This window comes from Natrix helvetica, assembly GCF_964273705.1.
Source record: "Natrix helvetica genome assembly, contig: HAP1_SCAFFOLD_247, whole genome shotgun sequence".
In the NCBI taxonomy this organism is placed as follows: domain Eukaryota; kingdom Metazoa; phylum Chordata; class Lepidosauria; order Squamata; family Natricidae; genus Natrix; species Natrix helvetica.
Genome location: NW_028113530.1, coordinates 1 through 14,182, shown reverse-complemented (window position 1 = coordinate 14,182; position 14,182 = coordinate 1). Strand labels below are relative to the sequence as shown.

At 42.4% G+C, this 14,182-nt stretch overlaps 1 protein-coding gene across 3 annotated transcripts in view; it reads left to right on the top strand.

Annotated features, from left to right (window-relative positions):
• The window catches only part of VSTM2A (V-set and transmembrane domain containing 2A), a 48,970-nt gene extending 40,754 nt beyond the window's left edge, over positions 1-8,216 (top strand). The window contains exon 5 of one of the 3 annotated variants that reach the window (XM_081971858.1): positions 6,548-8,216. In XM_081971858.1, the coding sequence (XP_081827984.1) occupies positions 6,548-6,636 (89 nt within the window). In that variant the 3' untranslated portion in view covers positions 6,637-8,216. Of the gene's footprint in view, positions 1-6,286 lie in introns of all 3 variants that reach the window. The other 2 variants (XM_081971859.1, XM_081971860.1) reach the window with 2 other exon arrangements.
• Positions 8,217-14,182: the final 5,966 nt, after the last annotated feature.

The following is a 14,182-nucleotide window of genomic DNA, read 5'->3' as shown; positions in this document are numbered from 1 at the left end:
ACTCAATGCAATAAATATTATTAGGACTAAATAGATGGATAAAGATATCAAATCCAATATGGACATCTGGCTGATTGTGTGACAAACCATAATAATAGTCTTGACATGGTGGTGGGGCTTATGTGCTCTGAAGAAGATGAGAGCTGTGCCAGAGATTCACCCATACTGGACAGATCTAATCAGAGCAGTCAGACAAAGATTTGCCTTTCCCATTAAAAAAATATGGTAAGACCTAAATTACAGAAATCCATACTGGCTCGGTCATTGCCTGGTTAAAAAGACTACACTAGATGCTGGCAGTCCTGGACATCTGCTGAAAAAAGATTGTTGGTTGAGCAACCAGGGCTAGAAACTGCAGAACTACTGGAATAAAAGGGTTTACCCATCACAAATATGCAGTCAGTTTACATCCTGCTATGATATTTAACACTATCAAACATCCAAATCTGCCTATTCCAGGTCCTTGGAATGGATACAATAAACAAATAAAAAGGCCAAATTCAGTGTGAACATCTGGCTGACTATGTAACAAATCATAGTAATCATACCAATACCAATAAAAGGAGGAAATAAAATAATAAAAGGAATAAATAATACTATAGCCACACACTAAGGCCATGATGGTGAACCTATGGCACATGTGCCAGAAGTGGCACGCAGAACCATCTCTCCGGGCACATGGAGCCATCACCTGTTGCTCTTCCGGGTTCTGGCACATTGGCCAGCTAGTTTTCACGTGGGAGTGCCAGAAACCAAAAGAGCAGCCACCCAGTGAGCATGCGCAAACCGGAAAGATTATCTTCTGGTTTCTGGTGCACGCAGGGAGGCATGAGGACTCCTACAAGACCAGGCAGAGCCAACAATGCACACCAGACAGACACTTGGTGCTGAAAAGGATTGTGCATGCTCCCATTTTGGCACTCATTGCTGAAATGTTAGCCATCACTGCTCTAGGGATTGATATACATACACAGTAGACAGAACTGCAAAAAATCATGCATGTGAAACCATGGGGTGTGCGTGGTCCCAGCAGTGCACTGGTACTTGTGGCATCTCTGGTCAGGTTTCTTGGCAGGCCTGACAACTCCTTACTTGATTCCCAATGTCTTTGTCCAGGCCTGACCACCCCAAGTAGCTGTTTGCTAGAGCCTTCATCCAAATGATTCCTGGGTGCCCCTCATGTAGGGAATCCAGTACCTTGAAGAAAAGACTGGATGGAATGATGACCCTGCTGCCCTAGCACACATCCCTTGTAGGTCAACAGTTCATTTTCTTGAGGTGTAGTGCTGGAACTCAGGGCTTGGCCAGGCCTCTGGACATCTCCTTAACATCCAGTTGAGAATGCAGCTAAGCATTATGTCCATGGTAGATTCAGCTGCAACGTCCCCTGCATATAAGGATGCTTCAGGCAGGTCCTGGATTGCCAGAATATGACAAGCTGGGGCCGGATCTGGCTCAGTATGTGGCAGAGGCTGTCAGCTGAGAGCATTGGTGTGGCCCATTTCCTTGCCTGGCTTGTGGACTAGACAGTACGAGTATGCAGTCATGAAAATTGACCATCATAGCATTCATGGTGATAGGATCTGTGGTGTCTGTTTGTCAGCTGTGAAGAGACCAAGCAGAGGTTTGTTGTCTGTAAAGATAGTGAAGGTTTGTCCATATAAGAAGTTGTGGAACTTCTTACTGCCAGCCACTATGGCAAGGGCTTCCTTGTCTATCTGGGCATAGTTCCTTTCAGCTGGTGATAATGTTCTAGAATAGTATGCGATGGGTATGCCTCTGTACCATCTGGCATCCTGTGGCTTAGTATTGCCCCAATATCATATGGCGAAGAGTCAAAGGCTAGTGTAGGTAGGGTTCTATTGAAATGAGCTAGGACAGAGGTCCAAGGATAACAATGATTTTACTGGCTGGAATGCTTTGTCTTGTGTGCTTGACCAGACCCAGAGTGCTTGTTTGTCTAGAAGGTGGTGTAGCAGTTCTGCCAGGGCAGCCTTATGCTGTAGGAGTGGTAAAAATGGAGCAAGGCAAGGGATGCTTGGAACTCTCCCTTGGATTTTGGTGTGGGGGCTTACTGAATTGCCTTTAGCTTTGCTTCAGATGGGTAGATTCCGACATCATCGATGCAGAAACCCAGGAGTTCTGTGGATTCCACGCCAATCTGGTACATTTTCCTCTTAAGTTTTGGACCTGCTTGCGGAAGTGTTGGAGTACTTCATGGAGATGTTCCACTAGGACTGCCGCTGATTCCCCTGTGACCAGGACATCATCAAAGTACAGGCAGAATCCAGGAATGTTCTTCAGTGTTTGTTCCATAATGCTTTAGAACAACCCTGGTTCTACGTTTACCCCAAACTGCAAGTGGCGCATTTGGAATGCATCTCTGTGTGTGACTATTGTTTGTGCTTTTGTAGTAGCGTTGTCTACTGGTAGCTGCTGGTAGGCCTGGGCGAGGTCTATCTTAGCAAAGATTCAGCCTCCCTGGAGCCTAACCCTAACCCTGGAGCCTAACTCTAATCCTAACCCTAATCCTGGTACAGGGTAAGCATTCTGCTGTAATGCCTTGTTTATGGTGCACTTTTAGTCTGTGCAGATGCAAACAGCCCCATTACTACTGGATCAAGGTTGAGTGAAATGGGTGCCCCTTTGTATTGTCCCAGTTCAATGCTGAATAGGTCAGCATATTGTTAGCCTACTGCTTCTAGATTGACTATTTGGGTTCGATGGATGCAGTTACCCTGATGCCCAGGGCCTCGAACCAGTCCCAGTCCTATGAGTCTGGTGTGAGACCCCTCTATGACCACTATACTGAGGGAACCTTTAAACTCTCTGAACTGTAATCTAATGGTAGCTTGACCCTTTATGGGAACATGGTGATTCTGGAAGTCCGTTAGCACTAAGCTCGATTATTTGAGCAGGATCTGCCATCGACTACATTTGCAAATGTGGTCGAAGGTCATGGAGATGATGATGGATAGGGCCGATCCAGTATCTAACTCCAAGGAGCATGGGAAGTTTTGGTTTGAGGCTTATATTTTCTTTGATTGAGCGTTCAGCCCCTGTGCATTGGATGCTACACCTTCCCACGCAGTATTCAACTCTATTCTGTCCTGAGGGCCTTTTCCCTTTGTGCTGCCACTGCAAACTCTGGCAATGCACTCTTGCTTTCCACAGGCATGGCATACTAGTGTGTGGAATCTGCACTTTGCTCTTTCATGCTGTCCCCTGCAGCTTGTGCAGCTCTTTGGGGGAGTTGCTTGCTCTGTGGAATGTGGCCTTCTGGGTGGTTCTCTCCCCAAGTGATCAGTTTCTTCAATATCACTGACCTCCCCTGAGCCTTCTCTTGGTGGTCTCTTGGTGGTCTCTTGGTGGATCGCTGACGGTCTTTTGATGGATTGCTGGAGGGAAGGTCTGTGTTTTTGGTGGTCCAAGAGTCTTCATGGCCCCTCCATCATGACTTCTTTCAATGCTTCTTGGAAAGTCAGTTTCTCTATGGCGAATAGGCACTGCTGTAATTTACTATTATGCAGGCTGCAAACGAGACCATCTCTGAGATGGTCTTCCAGATCAGGAAACTTGCCTTACTGCGAAGCTTGGCAAAGGGCTGCCACAAACTCTGCTGCAGATTCCCGGATCTCTGTTCATGTTGTCTGGTGCCGAGAGTTTCGGCTCAAAATGTTCACTTAATTTTTTCTTGAGGTCTGCATAGGCCACTGTCTCTATGCTTGCTGGTGCTATCAAGTTTTCAGCGATCTCAAACATGGCTTCTCTGTAGACACATAGTAGGATTGCTGCCTTCAAGCCTTCATCCACGACCTGGTTAGCCTGGAGATAGTTGTCTACATTATTAAGTGAGCTTCACCACATTTACCCAATCCATGATATCTCCTGGTGAGTGATATCAAGTTGGCCATGCCCACCCAGTCATATGACCACTAAGCCACGCTCACAAAATAGGTCATGCCCACAGAATAAGTTGTAAAAAGTTTTGAAAGCCACCCCTGAATATGTTACTATTTAAAAGTAGCAGTTCATCTATTTGAGCAAAGATTAATTAAATGCAGAAGTGGGAGGAGGATTTGCTTATCCCATGTTCCCGAGACTTTGTAATATGCCTCCTCGCTTGCCTCCCTTTCTCCTTCTTTTGTTCTTCTGCTTCTTTGTTTCTACTGGGCCAAAAGGGATAATTGCCGTTCCATCAATCAGAATTTCCTCTGCATTTGAAAAGAAGGGGGGAATAGTCCCAGATAGATGCTTCTTATTTAAAGCCAATTGTTTGATATTCAAAAGTTCAATTCTTGATTATGAAATTCTCAGAGTGTCATAAAAAATAATAGAAACCATTTCACCAAGGCTGCCATCAGCGGCACCATCTTGAGGTGAAGATAAACTTTCTGACAGTGAGAACACTTAATCAGTGGAATAACTTGCCTCCCAGAGTTGTAGCTCCTCCTTCACTGGAGGTTTTCAAAAATAGACTGGACAATCATTTAACTGGCAAGATATAAGGTTCTCCTGTCCTGAGCAGGACTTCGAACTAGAAGACCGTAAAGGTTCCTTTCATCCTATGATTCTATGTTCTGTGCATTCCCTGCACTTGATTTTACAGATCTTGCAGTGCTTCTGAGTATTTGAAACATCTTCATATTTTCAGGTCAGCTAAACTTGAGTGAGTACTGTTGGCAGATTGTATTTCAGAGTATGGAGAGGACCTACAGTGCCAGGAGTATGCCAGAAGTATCTTAAAAATAAGATAAGGGACATGTAATTATATTTTGTCTCCATCTATTTTGCCCATATATAGAGAATATAGATCACAGAACATCAGTACTATTCCTTAGCAAAGCAAAACATGTCACTTCATACACTTCAGGTATATTATTCTATATAATTTACCTTTCGGGATATCTTGTATTCAAAGCACAAGAAAATCTTCTGCAAATGTGCATGACTGAATAATACGGATCAACTCTTAGAACATGGAAATACATTTTGCAACAACCAGAATGTCTCAGGCATTCTTTCAGAAAGGCAAGGATCCTGATCCTATTTGAGTTAGAAATGTATTTTCATTGTTTTATTATGTCTGATGACATGTTTGTTTAGTCTGTGATTGATCATATCTCACAAGTCTGCCATAACTTCATATGCACATACGTGTAACATTACACAGGCCTATTTTTGTAGGCTAAGGCTGGTAGTGAGCTCAGAAAGTTCACTGAATCCCTATGTTCCATAAAGAATTTCTCCATCTCTGATTTATAGCTAACAGGTTAGATCATTTTCCCCAAGATTGTCCTCTTTAAATATCTTTACTGATTATGCAGAATTTTTCTTAATTCATGTCAAGGCATGGACAGTTTTTTTCAGGATTTCAAAGATTAACAAGTATCCCCTCTATTTAAAAAAAAATAAGATGTCACCTAATCAGGGGTTGGTTCCTGCCAGTTCTAACCTCTTCTATAGAAGAGGTTCCACAAATCTACAGTGTTGTTTAGAACCGGTTCCAGCTCCCTCCCACCGCCCGTCCGCACATCATCAAGATGAAGAGCGAGAGGAGGAATTCTGGGAGTTGAAGTCAACAAATCTTAAAGCTGTCAAGTTTGAACACCCCTGGGATTTTTTTTTCTAAAGGGTTAGGGGTGCAAGGGTCTTGTAACTTGACAGCTTTAAGACTTGCGTGCTTCAAATGCCAGAGTTTCTGAGCCAACATTTTGGTTGCTAAGCAAGAGCATTTTTAAGTGAGTTTCACCACATTTTACAAGTTGGCCACACCCACCCAGTCACATGACTCCCAAGCCACTCCCATCCAGTCACATGGCCAGCAAGCCACTCCCACAAAGCAGGCCACACCTACAGAAGAGGTTCTAAAAAAATTTGAAACCCACCACTGCACCTAATCTGCAATAGGCTTACAAATATTTATGAACAGAGATGCCTTTAAACATACTCTTAAAAATCTCAATACACTACTCTTTTCAAAAATAGACATTTTAATTTTGGATTGCAGAACTGGTTTCCCACCAAACTAAAGACAGCCTGCTCCCCATGTATGTTGACTCATGAGGGTTTGAATTATCCTCTGTTTAGCTTGCTTTGAGGCATAAAGTTCACTTTGCAAAGTTATTATTGGAATTTGGGGATAAAGAACAATTTGAGAATGTGTTCATAATGCTCTTTTTCCATATGACTAAATTATATTGTTAGGGGAAAACATACAAAGCAAAAATTGCAAAGCAAAACACCTTGTGGGACTGAAATCCTTTGTATATGTTGTTGTTTGCAGTGCATGCCAAGAAAGTCATGGGCGCAAGAGCCAAGCTGATGAACTAATTAAATATATGAATGTATATGTTTAAACAGCCTTATAAAGAAGCATTGGAAATCTGCAAGATGAGCGAATATCTTATAACTTCTTCCGCAGGTGCGAGGATAGCTACAAGCCATGGGCTTTCTGTCCTGCTTCTTGTTTGTGGCTTTGTGAAGGGTGCTTTACTTTGATCTAAAAAGTGCTGACTTTTTCCAATATCACTTTCTCTTCTTAAAGCAAAGAGAAAATCACCTGTAAAATCTATGGAGCGGACAGCAAAGCTGACCCTAACCTTCAACCACCACCCTGCACCCAATGTACTCTAATTCGCTACACAACGGAGCACCTTCTTCAGGAAATGCATACAAAATCAATAAATAAAATATTACACTTTTTTTAAAAAAAGAGGGAGAGAAGAGACTAATATCAAGTTTCTTTCCTTCTTTTGAATCTAGTTTTTCCTCCTTTTTTCCTCTCTTTTTCTTTTTCATTTTTCCTTTTTAAGGGGAATTGGCGCATTGTAAAAATATATTGTTCAATGTGACAATGTACATTTTTCTGTACTGTTTCTTTTCTTGAGTCAAACAAATGAAAGTACTGAATTCCCTTGATTCTTTCAGCTGTTATTTATATTTTATTTTTATTTATTCATTCATTTTTTGATATTATAAAATTGGATGTGATTCTTATCCCAGAGAGATAACTCTAAGCAGAAAGACTTCCCTTCTACTACATCTCAGCATGTAGCCTCTCTAGCTCTTCAGATGCCAACTCTACTCGGATGGCAGCGGAGGGAAACATATCTGTCCTTTGGAAGAACTTCTTTCCTGGATGGCAAATCTTGTGATAAATCCAATGCAGCGAATAAGTACAAAAAAATCTACAATGATAGAACATGTACAAGAAAGTGTCAGAGCCTTTGTTGGGCTTTCTTAGTTGATTTCTTCCTCTCATGACTATCGCTTTCTTTCCTGTTTGATGATGGCAGTTATTAGCCTGTCCAACCCCTATGGGGTACTTAAAGGTTTCTATAAATACATATATTATATGTGTGTGTTCTCTATTTGGTGGGTTTTCTTTAATTTGGCAATTTATGTATCTGCAAACTTTAACTTACGGTACATTCTGTAAACTGCTTTCATGTATGATACAACCTCAAATGGATGTTCCTTGGAACATTTTACAAGCCAGTTTTGAATATTATCTCAATGTGGTAACACCAACTTGATTTTTCTTTCACCAAAGCATTCATTGTAAGTTATAATTCAGTGCTATGTGGCATTTTGTAATTTGTGCAATCACTTTCCACTGGCCTGAGTCCTTGCTGATGGCAATGCACTTCTCTGCTAACTCTGTAAAAATGCATATTAAATTTGCTATGGTCTCTAACAGGAAATATTGGAGTTGCTGAGACATCGTGACATTATTTCTGAATATATTGTATTTTATCAATTGCAAATACTCTGCAAAGAAAAATAATTAAAGGAAGAAGGAGAAAAAGAAGAGAGACAGGAAAAAATGCACCTTGTTTTCTGGTTGGGTGGGTTTTCTTTTAATTTTGTTATTAATAAAAAGAACAACTTGGTATACTGACAACTAAATTTACTCATAATATAGGAAATAGTCTCATTTATGAGGCTACACAGAATTATTATATTCTAATTGTGCTGTATTTAATGCGATAATGAGACAGCCTATATGAGAATGACATTTCATTGTGAAATCAGATTTTTAAAAAGATATCCAAGTCTTTATACTTCTTAGCTAAATGAGTGCAACAGAATGTGTTAATGACTGTATATTAAATGAACCTTTATTTCTGTTAAAGGGATATAATATCAACCGATAAGCCTCAAGGAGAAAAAAACAATGATTCATAATGAGCTGTTCTTCTCTTGCCATAAATACAGAGTGAAACTTTCTTTACTGTACTGACTAATCCTTTTTGAGTCTGAATCTCTGATCCCATCCACATATATAGATTTAATTTTCACACCAAAAATATTTGGCATAGTAATTTAGTTGTACTGCCGGGGATTATTTGGTAGCAATTCCTTTTTTCTCCAAGCAGAACTATATGACACCTTGGGACCTTTTTTTTTGGGGGGGGGGGGGAGGAATGATTTGTCAACAGTAACTTCATTTTGTATCACCACAATGACATCACATGAGAGATGGCCAGAGATCAAGGAGCCTTAATGTTCCAAAATTAGGGCTTAAGAAAAGTTTCATGATTTCCTGGTTTTCTCATTCTTTTGTGAGAGAAGCTATTCTTTAAGAATCAGGTGAAAGCAAAGCATTAGATGTGAGTAATAGTAGAAAATCTTATACCCTTAACACACACACACACACACACACACACACACACACACACACAAACGCATTAAATCCATAAAGCAAGTGTCTGGCAGCACAGTTATTAATCAAGAACTCAATTCAACCAGTCACTGAAATATGGGGTAAACTTGGGAATAAAATTTCAGGCTTACGAGTAATGGCTATCTTTCTTTTTATATTTCTTGCTGCCAGTTGACTCCTTTATCTAATTTCTCCAATTTGACACACAGTTCTATAAACTTAAACAAAGAAAATTGGGCTTGTCCCGAACCTGGAGGTTTAGAAGAAAGGGGCTTTTCCTCTTTCTTTCTTTCTTTCTTTCTTTCTTTCTTTCTTTCTTTCTTTCTTTCTTTCTTTCTTTCTTTCTTCCTTCCTTCCTTCCTTCCTTCCTTTCTTTCTTTCTTTCCTCTCCTATCATACAATTGTCATTTCCTATACCTCAGAGAGCACATATAAGATTGCCAGATAATAACAGAATTTCCAGGACAATATGGATTTTTTTAAAAAATACATCTCTTCTTTACCCTACAAGGGTAGATATTAATTTTGTAATACATAGATGCTTCTCACTGTGTACAAAATATAAACTATGATGCTCACTCAGATTAGTGCATTCCTCCACCTCCAATTTTATTCTTTTAGCAATTTCTTTCTTTCATCTTCAATAAAAGATTTTTAAAAGGTTAGATTGCAATAAAAGATTTGTTATGGGACCGTATATGGAAGGAACCCTATCAAAAGCATAGCTCATTGTTTTAAATGAAACAATACTTTTTATTCAGGGTAATGACATTAATCTGTTTAATAGCTCAGTATTTCATATTTTCCATATTGTCCTGTATTGAACTATAGAGTTCAACAAAAAAGAAACACTAGATTTACCTCCCCCCACCAAAAAAAACCCCACATTGATGTAGGATACAGTAAGAAGAAATCAGGAAATTCTCAAATGAGCATTTTTGTTGTTGTTGAGCCAATCGGAATTTTAAAGGGGTTCTATGTCAGTTTTCAGGTTTTGGATCTCACAATTATTGTGCAAAACCATTTTAATACAATACAGTAGCAAAGTTGGAAGGGACCTTGAAGGTCTTCTAGTCCAACCCCCTACCTAGGCAGGAAACCCTATACCGTTTCAGACAAATGGCTATCCAACATCTTCTTAAAGCAATGAGTCTCAACCTTCCTAATGCCATGACCCTTTAACAGTTCCCCATATAAATCCTGTGGTGACCCCCAACCATAAAATTATTTTATGTTTTCCATATTTTTTCGAAAATATGTGTTTTCAAATGGTCTTAGGCGACCCCTGTGAAGGGGTCGTTCGACCCCCAAAGGGGTCCTGACCTACAGGTTGAGAACCACTGTCTTAAAGCCTTCCAATGTTGGGGCATTCACAACTTCTGGAGGCAAGCTGTTCCACTGATTAATTGTTCTAACTGTCAGGAAATTTCTCCTCAGTTCTAAGTTGCTTCTCTCCTTGATTAGTTTCCACCCATTGCTTCTTATTCTACCCTCAGGTCCCTTGGAGAATAGTTTGACTCCCTCTTCTTTGTGGCAACCCCTGAGATATTGGAACACTGCTATCATGTCTCCCCTAGTCCTTCTTTTCATTACACTAGTAGACATACTCAGTTCCTGCAACCGTTCTTCATATGTCTCCAGTCCCCTAATCATCTTTGTTGCTCTTCTCTGCACTCTTTCTTTTGCTTTAGTTGTGTAAAATAATATAGTTAAGAATGATATCCTTTTGCCTGACTTTCACCGAATATTTGGAAAATACTAGTGCCATTTTATTTTAAGGGCAAAATGGTTTGGTACTGGGTACAATAATGGCATTGGATAATCAATAAGTCAGACTTTCCCCTGTCAGGTCCCTAAGGAAAGGAAGATTCTTGACGCCATTTTGTTGAAGTGATAGGTTCTTTTATTAAAAGTTGCTGGTTGTAGTATAGTCAGGCTGGAACTAAGATTGCCGCACAAAAGGTTACAAAGTTTTTTCCTCAACCCAACCCTCCCCTTTTTGACCAGTTCATCTTCAGCTAATGGAGAGCTGTGTAGATGTTTTGAGACTCACTGAGTAGATGTTTTGAGACTCACTGTGTAGATGTTTTGAGACTCACTGTGTAGATATTTTGAGACTCACTGAGTCTCACTTTTGAGACTCACTGGGGCAATTCACATTCCATTCTCAGGATGAGTGGCTTTGAAGTCTGGCGCAAATTGATCCATGCCACCCTGGTCTTTGTGAAGATGTCCTCCTCCCTCACTATTTCCCATCACATCCCCATACATGTTTATTGCCCATTTGTCTCCCCTCCCTCCTGGCATTGGATGGCTGGATGCCAACGAGGCACCAAACTGAAGATGGTAGAAGTGACATGATATTTGTTAAGAATAATGATCCTCACATGGGAACAATTCCTTCTTATTTAATATTCTTGCCTACAACTAAAATAAATCCAAGCATTCAGCAGTAATGCAAATGTTACATTTGATCATTTGATTTAGTTGATTCTAATGATTAAGAGTAAATGATTAGAAGCTATCTAGTAAATCACACACATAATAAAACTAACCCTGAAGAAAGTTCTTTTTAATTTGTTTTTTTTTAATTGAATGTTTTTAATGGGGTAAAATTTCAAAGATTTTTAAACGTAATAAAAAGGATTTCAAGTTGATTACTGCAATTTCTTTCTGTGAATGTGTGAACTTCCATGCAGAGAACACTTACTTTTACTAGAGACTGACCCTAGTATGAATAATTAATCTGCAAATTCTTTGGACAGAAGTAGATGATTTTACAAATGTAAACATTTGTCTAATTATGCAAAGATGCAAAGTTGCTACAGGCTATGCCCAGTGACAGGCTCTGCCTTGTGGTATATAATAATAATAATAATAATAATAATAATAATAATAATAATAATAATAATAATAATAATAATAATAATCTTTTATTTCTAAACCGCTCCCTTTCCTAAGCAGGACTCGGGGCGGTGTACAGTCATTATTAAAACCATATACAAATACATAGACATAGACATAGACGTAGACGGAGGAGGTAGAAAATATACTGTACAATATTTAGTTAAAATACAAATAAAATTAAAATTCCCTTAAAAAATTCCCAATAAAATGTTTGCCAGGAGGTGGAAGATGGAGCTATAAATCGGCTAAGCCAGCTAATTGGAACAGGTGGGTCTTGAGCTTCTGTCGGAAGGAGCGGAGGTCGTTAGTAGTTCTAATATCGGGGGGGAGGTCATTCCAGAGGGTTGGGCCCATCACAGAGAAGGCTCTACTCCTAGGCGTCACCCGCTGGCACTGCTTGGCGGATGGCACCTGGAGGAGTCCCTCCCTGTGAGAGCGGATAGGTCGTAGAGATGTGTAAGGTGAGATGCGGTCCCGCAGGTAACTAGGTCCCATGCCATGGAGCGCTTTGAAGATAGTAACCAACACCTTGAAACGCACCCGAAAAACCACAGGCAGCCAGTGCAGCTTGCACAGGAATGGTGTTATATGGGAGTATCTTGTTCCTCCCATGATAACCCGCGCGGCCGCATTCTGAACTAGCTGTAGTCTTCGGGTGCATCTCAAGGGGAGCCCCATGTAGAGAGCATTGCAGTAGTCCAGGCGAGACGTCACCAGCGCATGAGTGACTGTGCGTAGGGCGTCCCGATCCAATAGGGGGCGCAATTGGCGCACCAGGCGAACCTGGTGGAACGCCCCCCTCGCCACGGCTGTCAGATGGTCATCCATCGACAGACGGGCATCAAGGAGGACGCCCAGATTGCGCGCCCGTTCCACGGGGGGCAGTAATTCGCCCCCTATGGCCAGCGATGGCGTCCACTGGGCGCCTGTAGCCACAGCCACTCAGTCTTGGAAGGGTTGAGTTTAAGTCTGTTGTCCCCCATCCATGGAATATGGACAATCCATATTGTACTCCATGGAAAAATGCTGTCCTCACAGAGATTCTAAGCAGAAGCAGCAGGTAAAATTAATATAAAAGAACTGGCATTATTTGTATAAATCAATAAACTAATGACATGTATATTCTTCTGATGTGAATATTGGCAACATAAATGCCTAAACAGCTTAGAACTATAGAAGGGTAGGAAAAGAATTTTGCCATTATCTAAGAAAAGTTACCTTGGAACTTTTGTTACGAGATGCAAGTAGAAAATGTTAAAGGTAAAGATTAGATAAAACTTTGCTCAACAGCAATAACTGCAAGACGGTTAGTGGAAAATCACTTAAATATGAGCCAGCGGGGTACTGCAGCTGTCCAAACAGTCAATACAATCCTAGGCTGCATTAACAGAGAGACAGACTCAAGATCACAAGAAGTGATACTACCACTTTGTAATGCCTTGGTAAGACCATACTTGGAATCAGTGACGTGCGGTGACGTTTATGACTGGTGAGGCTGGTGACGTCATCAAACCACGTGGTTGCTCCGATCGCAGGGGCGCAGCCCAAACGGAGAAATTTCTTCAGCTCCAGCCTCAATCAGCGCAGCCGCGGTCCCCTTCATCTTGCCTCAGGAAGGAGGGGAATGGGACCACGTGTGCAGGGGAAGGGGATTGCGGCTCTGCTAATCTGAGGCTGTGCGCTGAGGAGCCGCCTGCACACGTGGTCCCATTCCCCTTGCAAGGATCCCGGGCTCGCCCAATGCAAAAAATGCCTGGGTACCGTGTTTCCCCGAAAATACAACCTGTCCTGCGCTCACTGACCTAGCGTTATCCCGAAAGCGCCAAGTTACAGGAGCCGGGGGTGGGGGGAGCGCTCACGTTGCTTGCCGCCTTCGGTATACCGCTAGGTTGGGGAGTGGCGTTCTGTCCGGCCAGAGGGGAGAGTTGCCGGGAAACTCTCCAGCCGGGAAAAGCGCCATTCACTGACCTCAGCAGCCGCCCCGCAAATCCCCTCTCCAGCCGGGAAAAGCGCCATTCACTGACCTCAGCAGCCGCCCCGCAAATCCCCTCTCCAGCCGGGAAAAGCGCCATTCACTGACCTCAGCAGCCGCCCCGCAAATCCCCTCTCCAGCCGGGAAAAGCGCCATTCACTGACCTCAGCAGCCGCCCCGCAAATCCCCTCTCCAGCCGGGAAAAGCGCCATTCACTGACCTCAGCAGCCGCCCCGCAAATCCCCTCTCCAGCCGGGAAAAGCGCCATTCACTGACCTCAGCAGCCGCCCCGCAAATCCCCTCTCCAGCCGGGAAAAGCGCCATTCACCAAGCCCTTGCGCAGCTGTCCCAGGCGACCGCTGCTGGCTGCTGCTGCCCGCCGCCGCCCCGCTCCGCTCCGTGCATAACTTCCAAACTCCAAAACTTCCAGCATCAGCCGCTCTAGGAGTGCTCTCTATGGTGGGCCGGCTGCTGGACAGAGAGTTTTCCGGACAGTCTTCCAGCAGCTGGCCCACCATAGAGAGCACTCCTAGAGCGGGCGATGCTGGAAGTTTTGGAGTTTGGAAGTTATGCACGGAGCGGAGCGGCGGGGCGGCGGGCAGCGGCGGGCAGCAGCAGCCAGCGGCGGTCGCCTG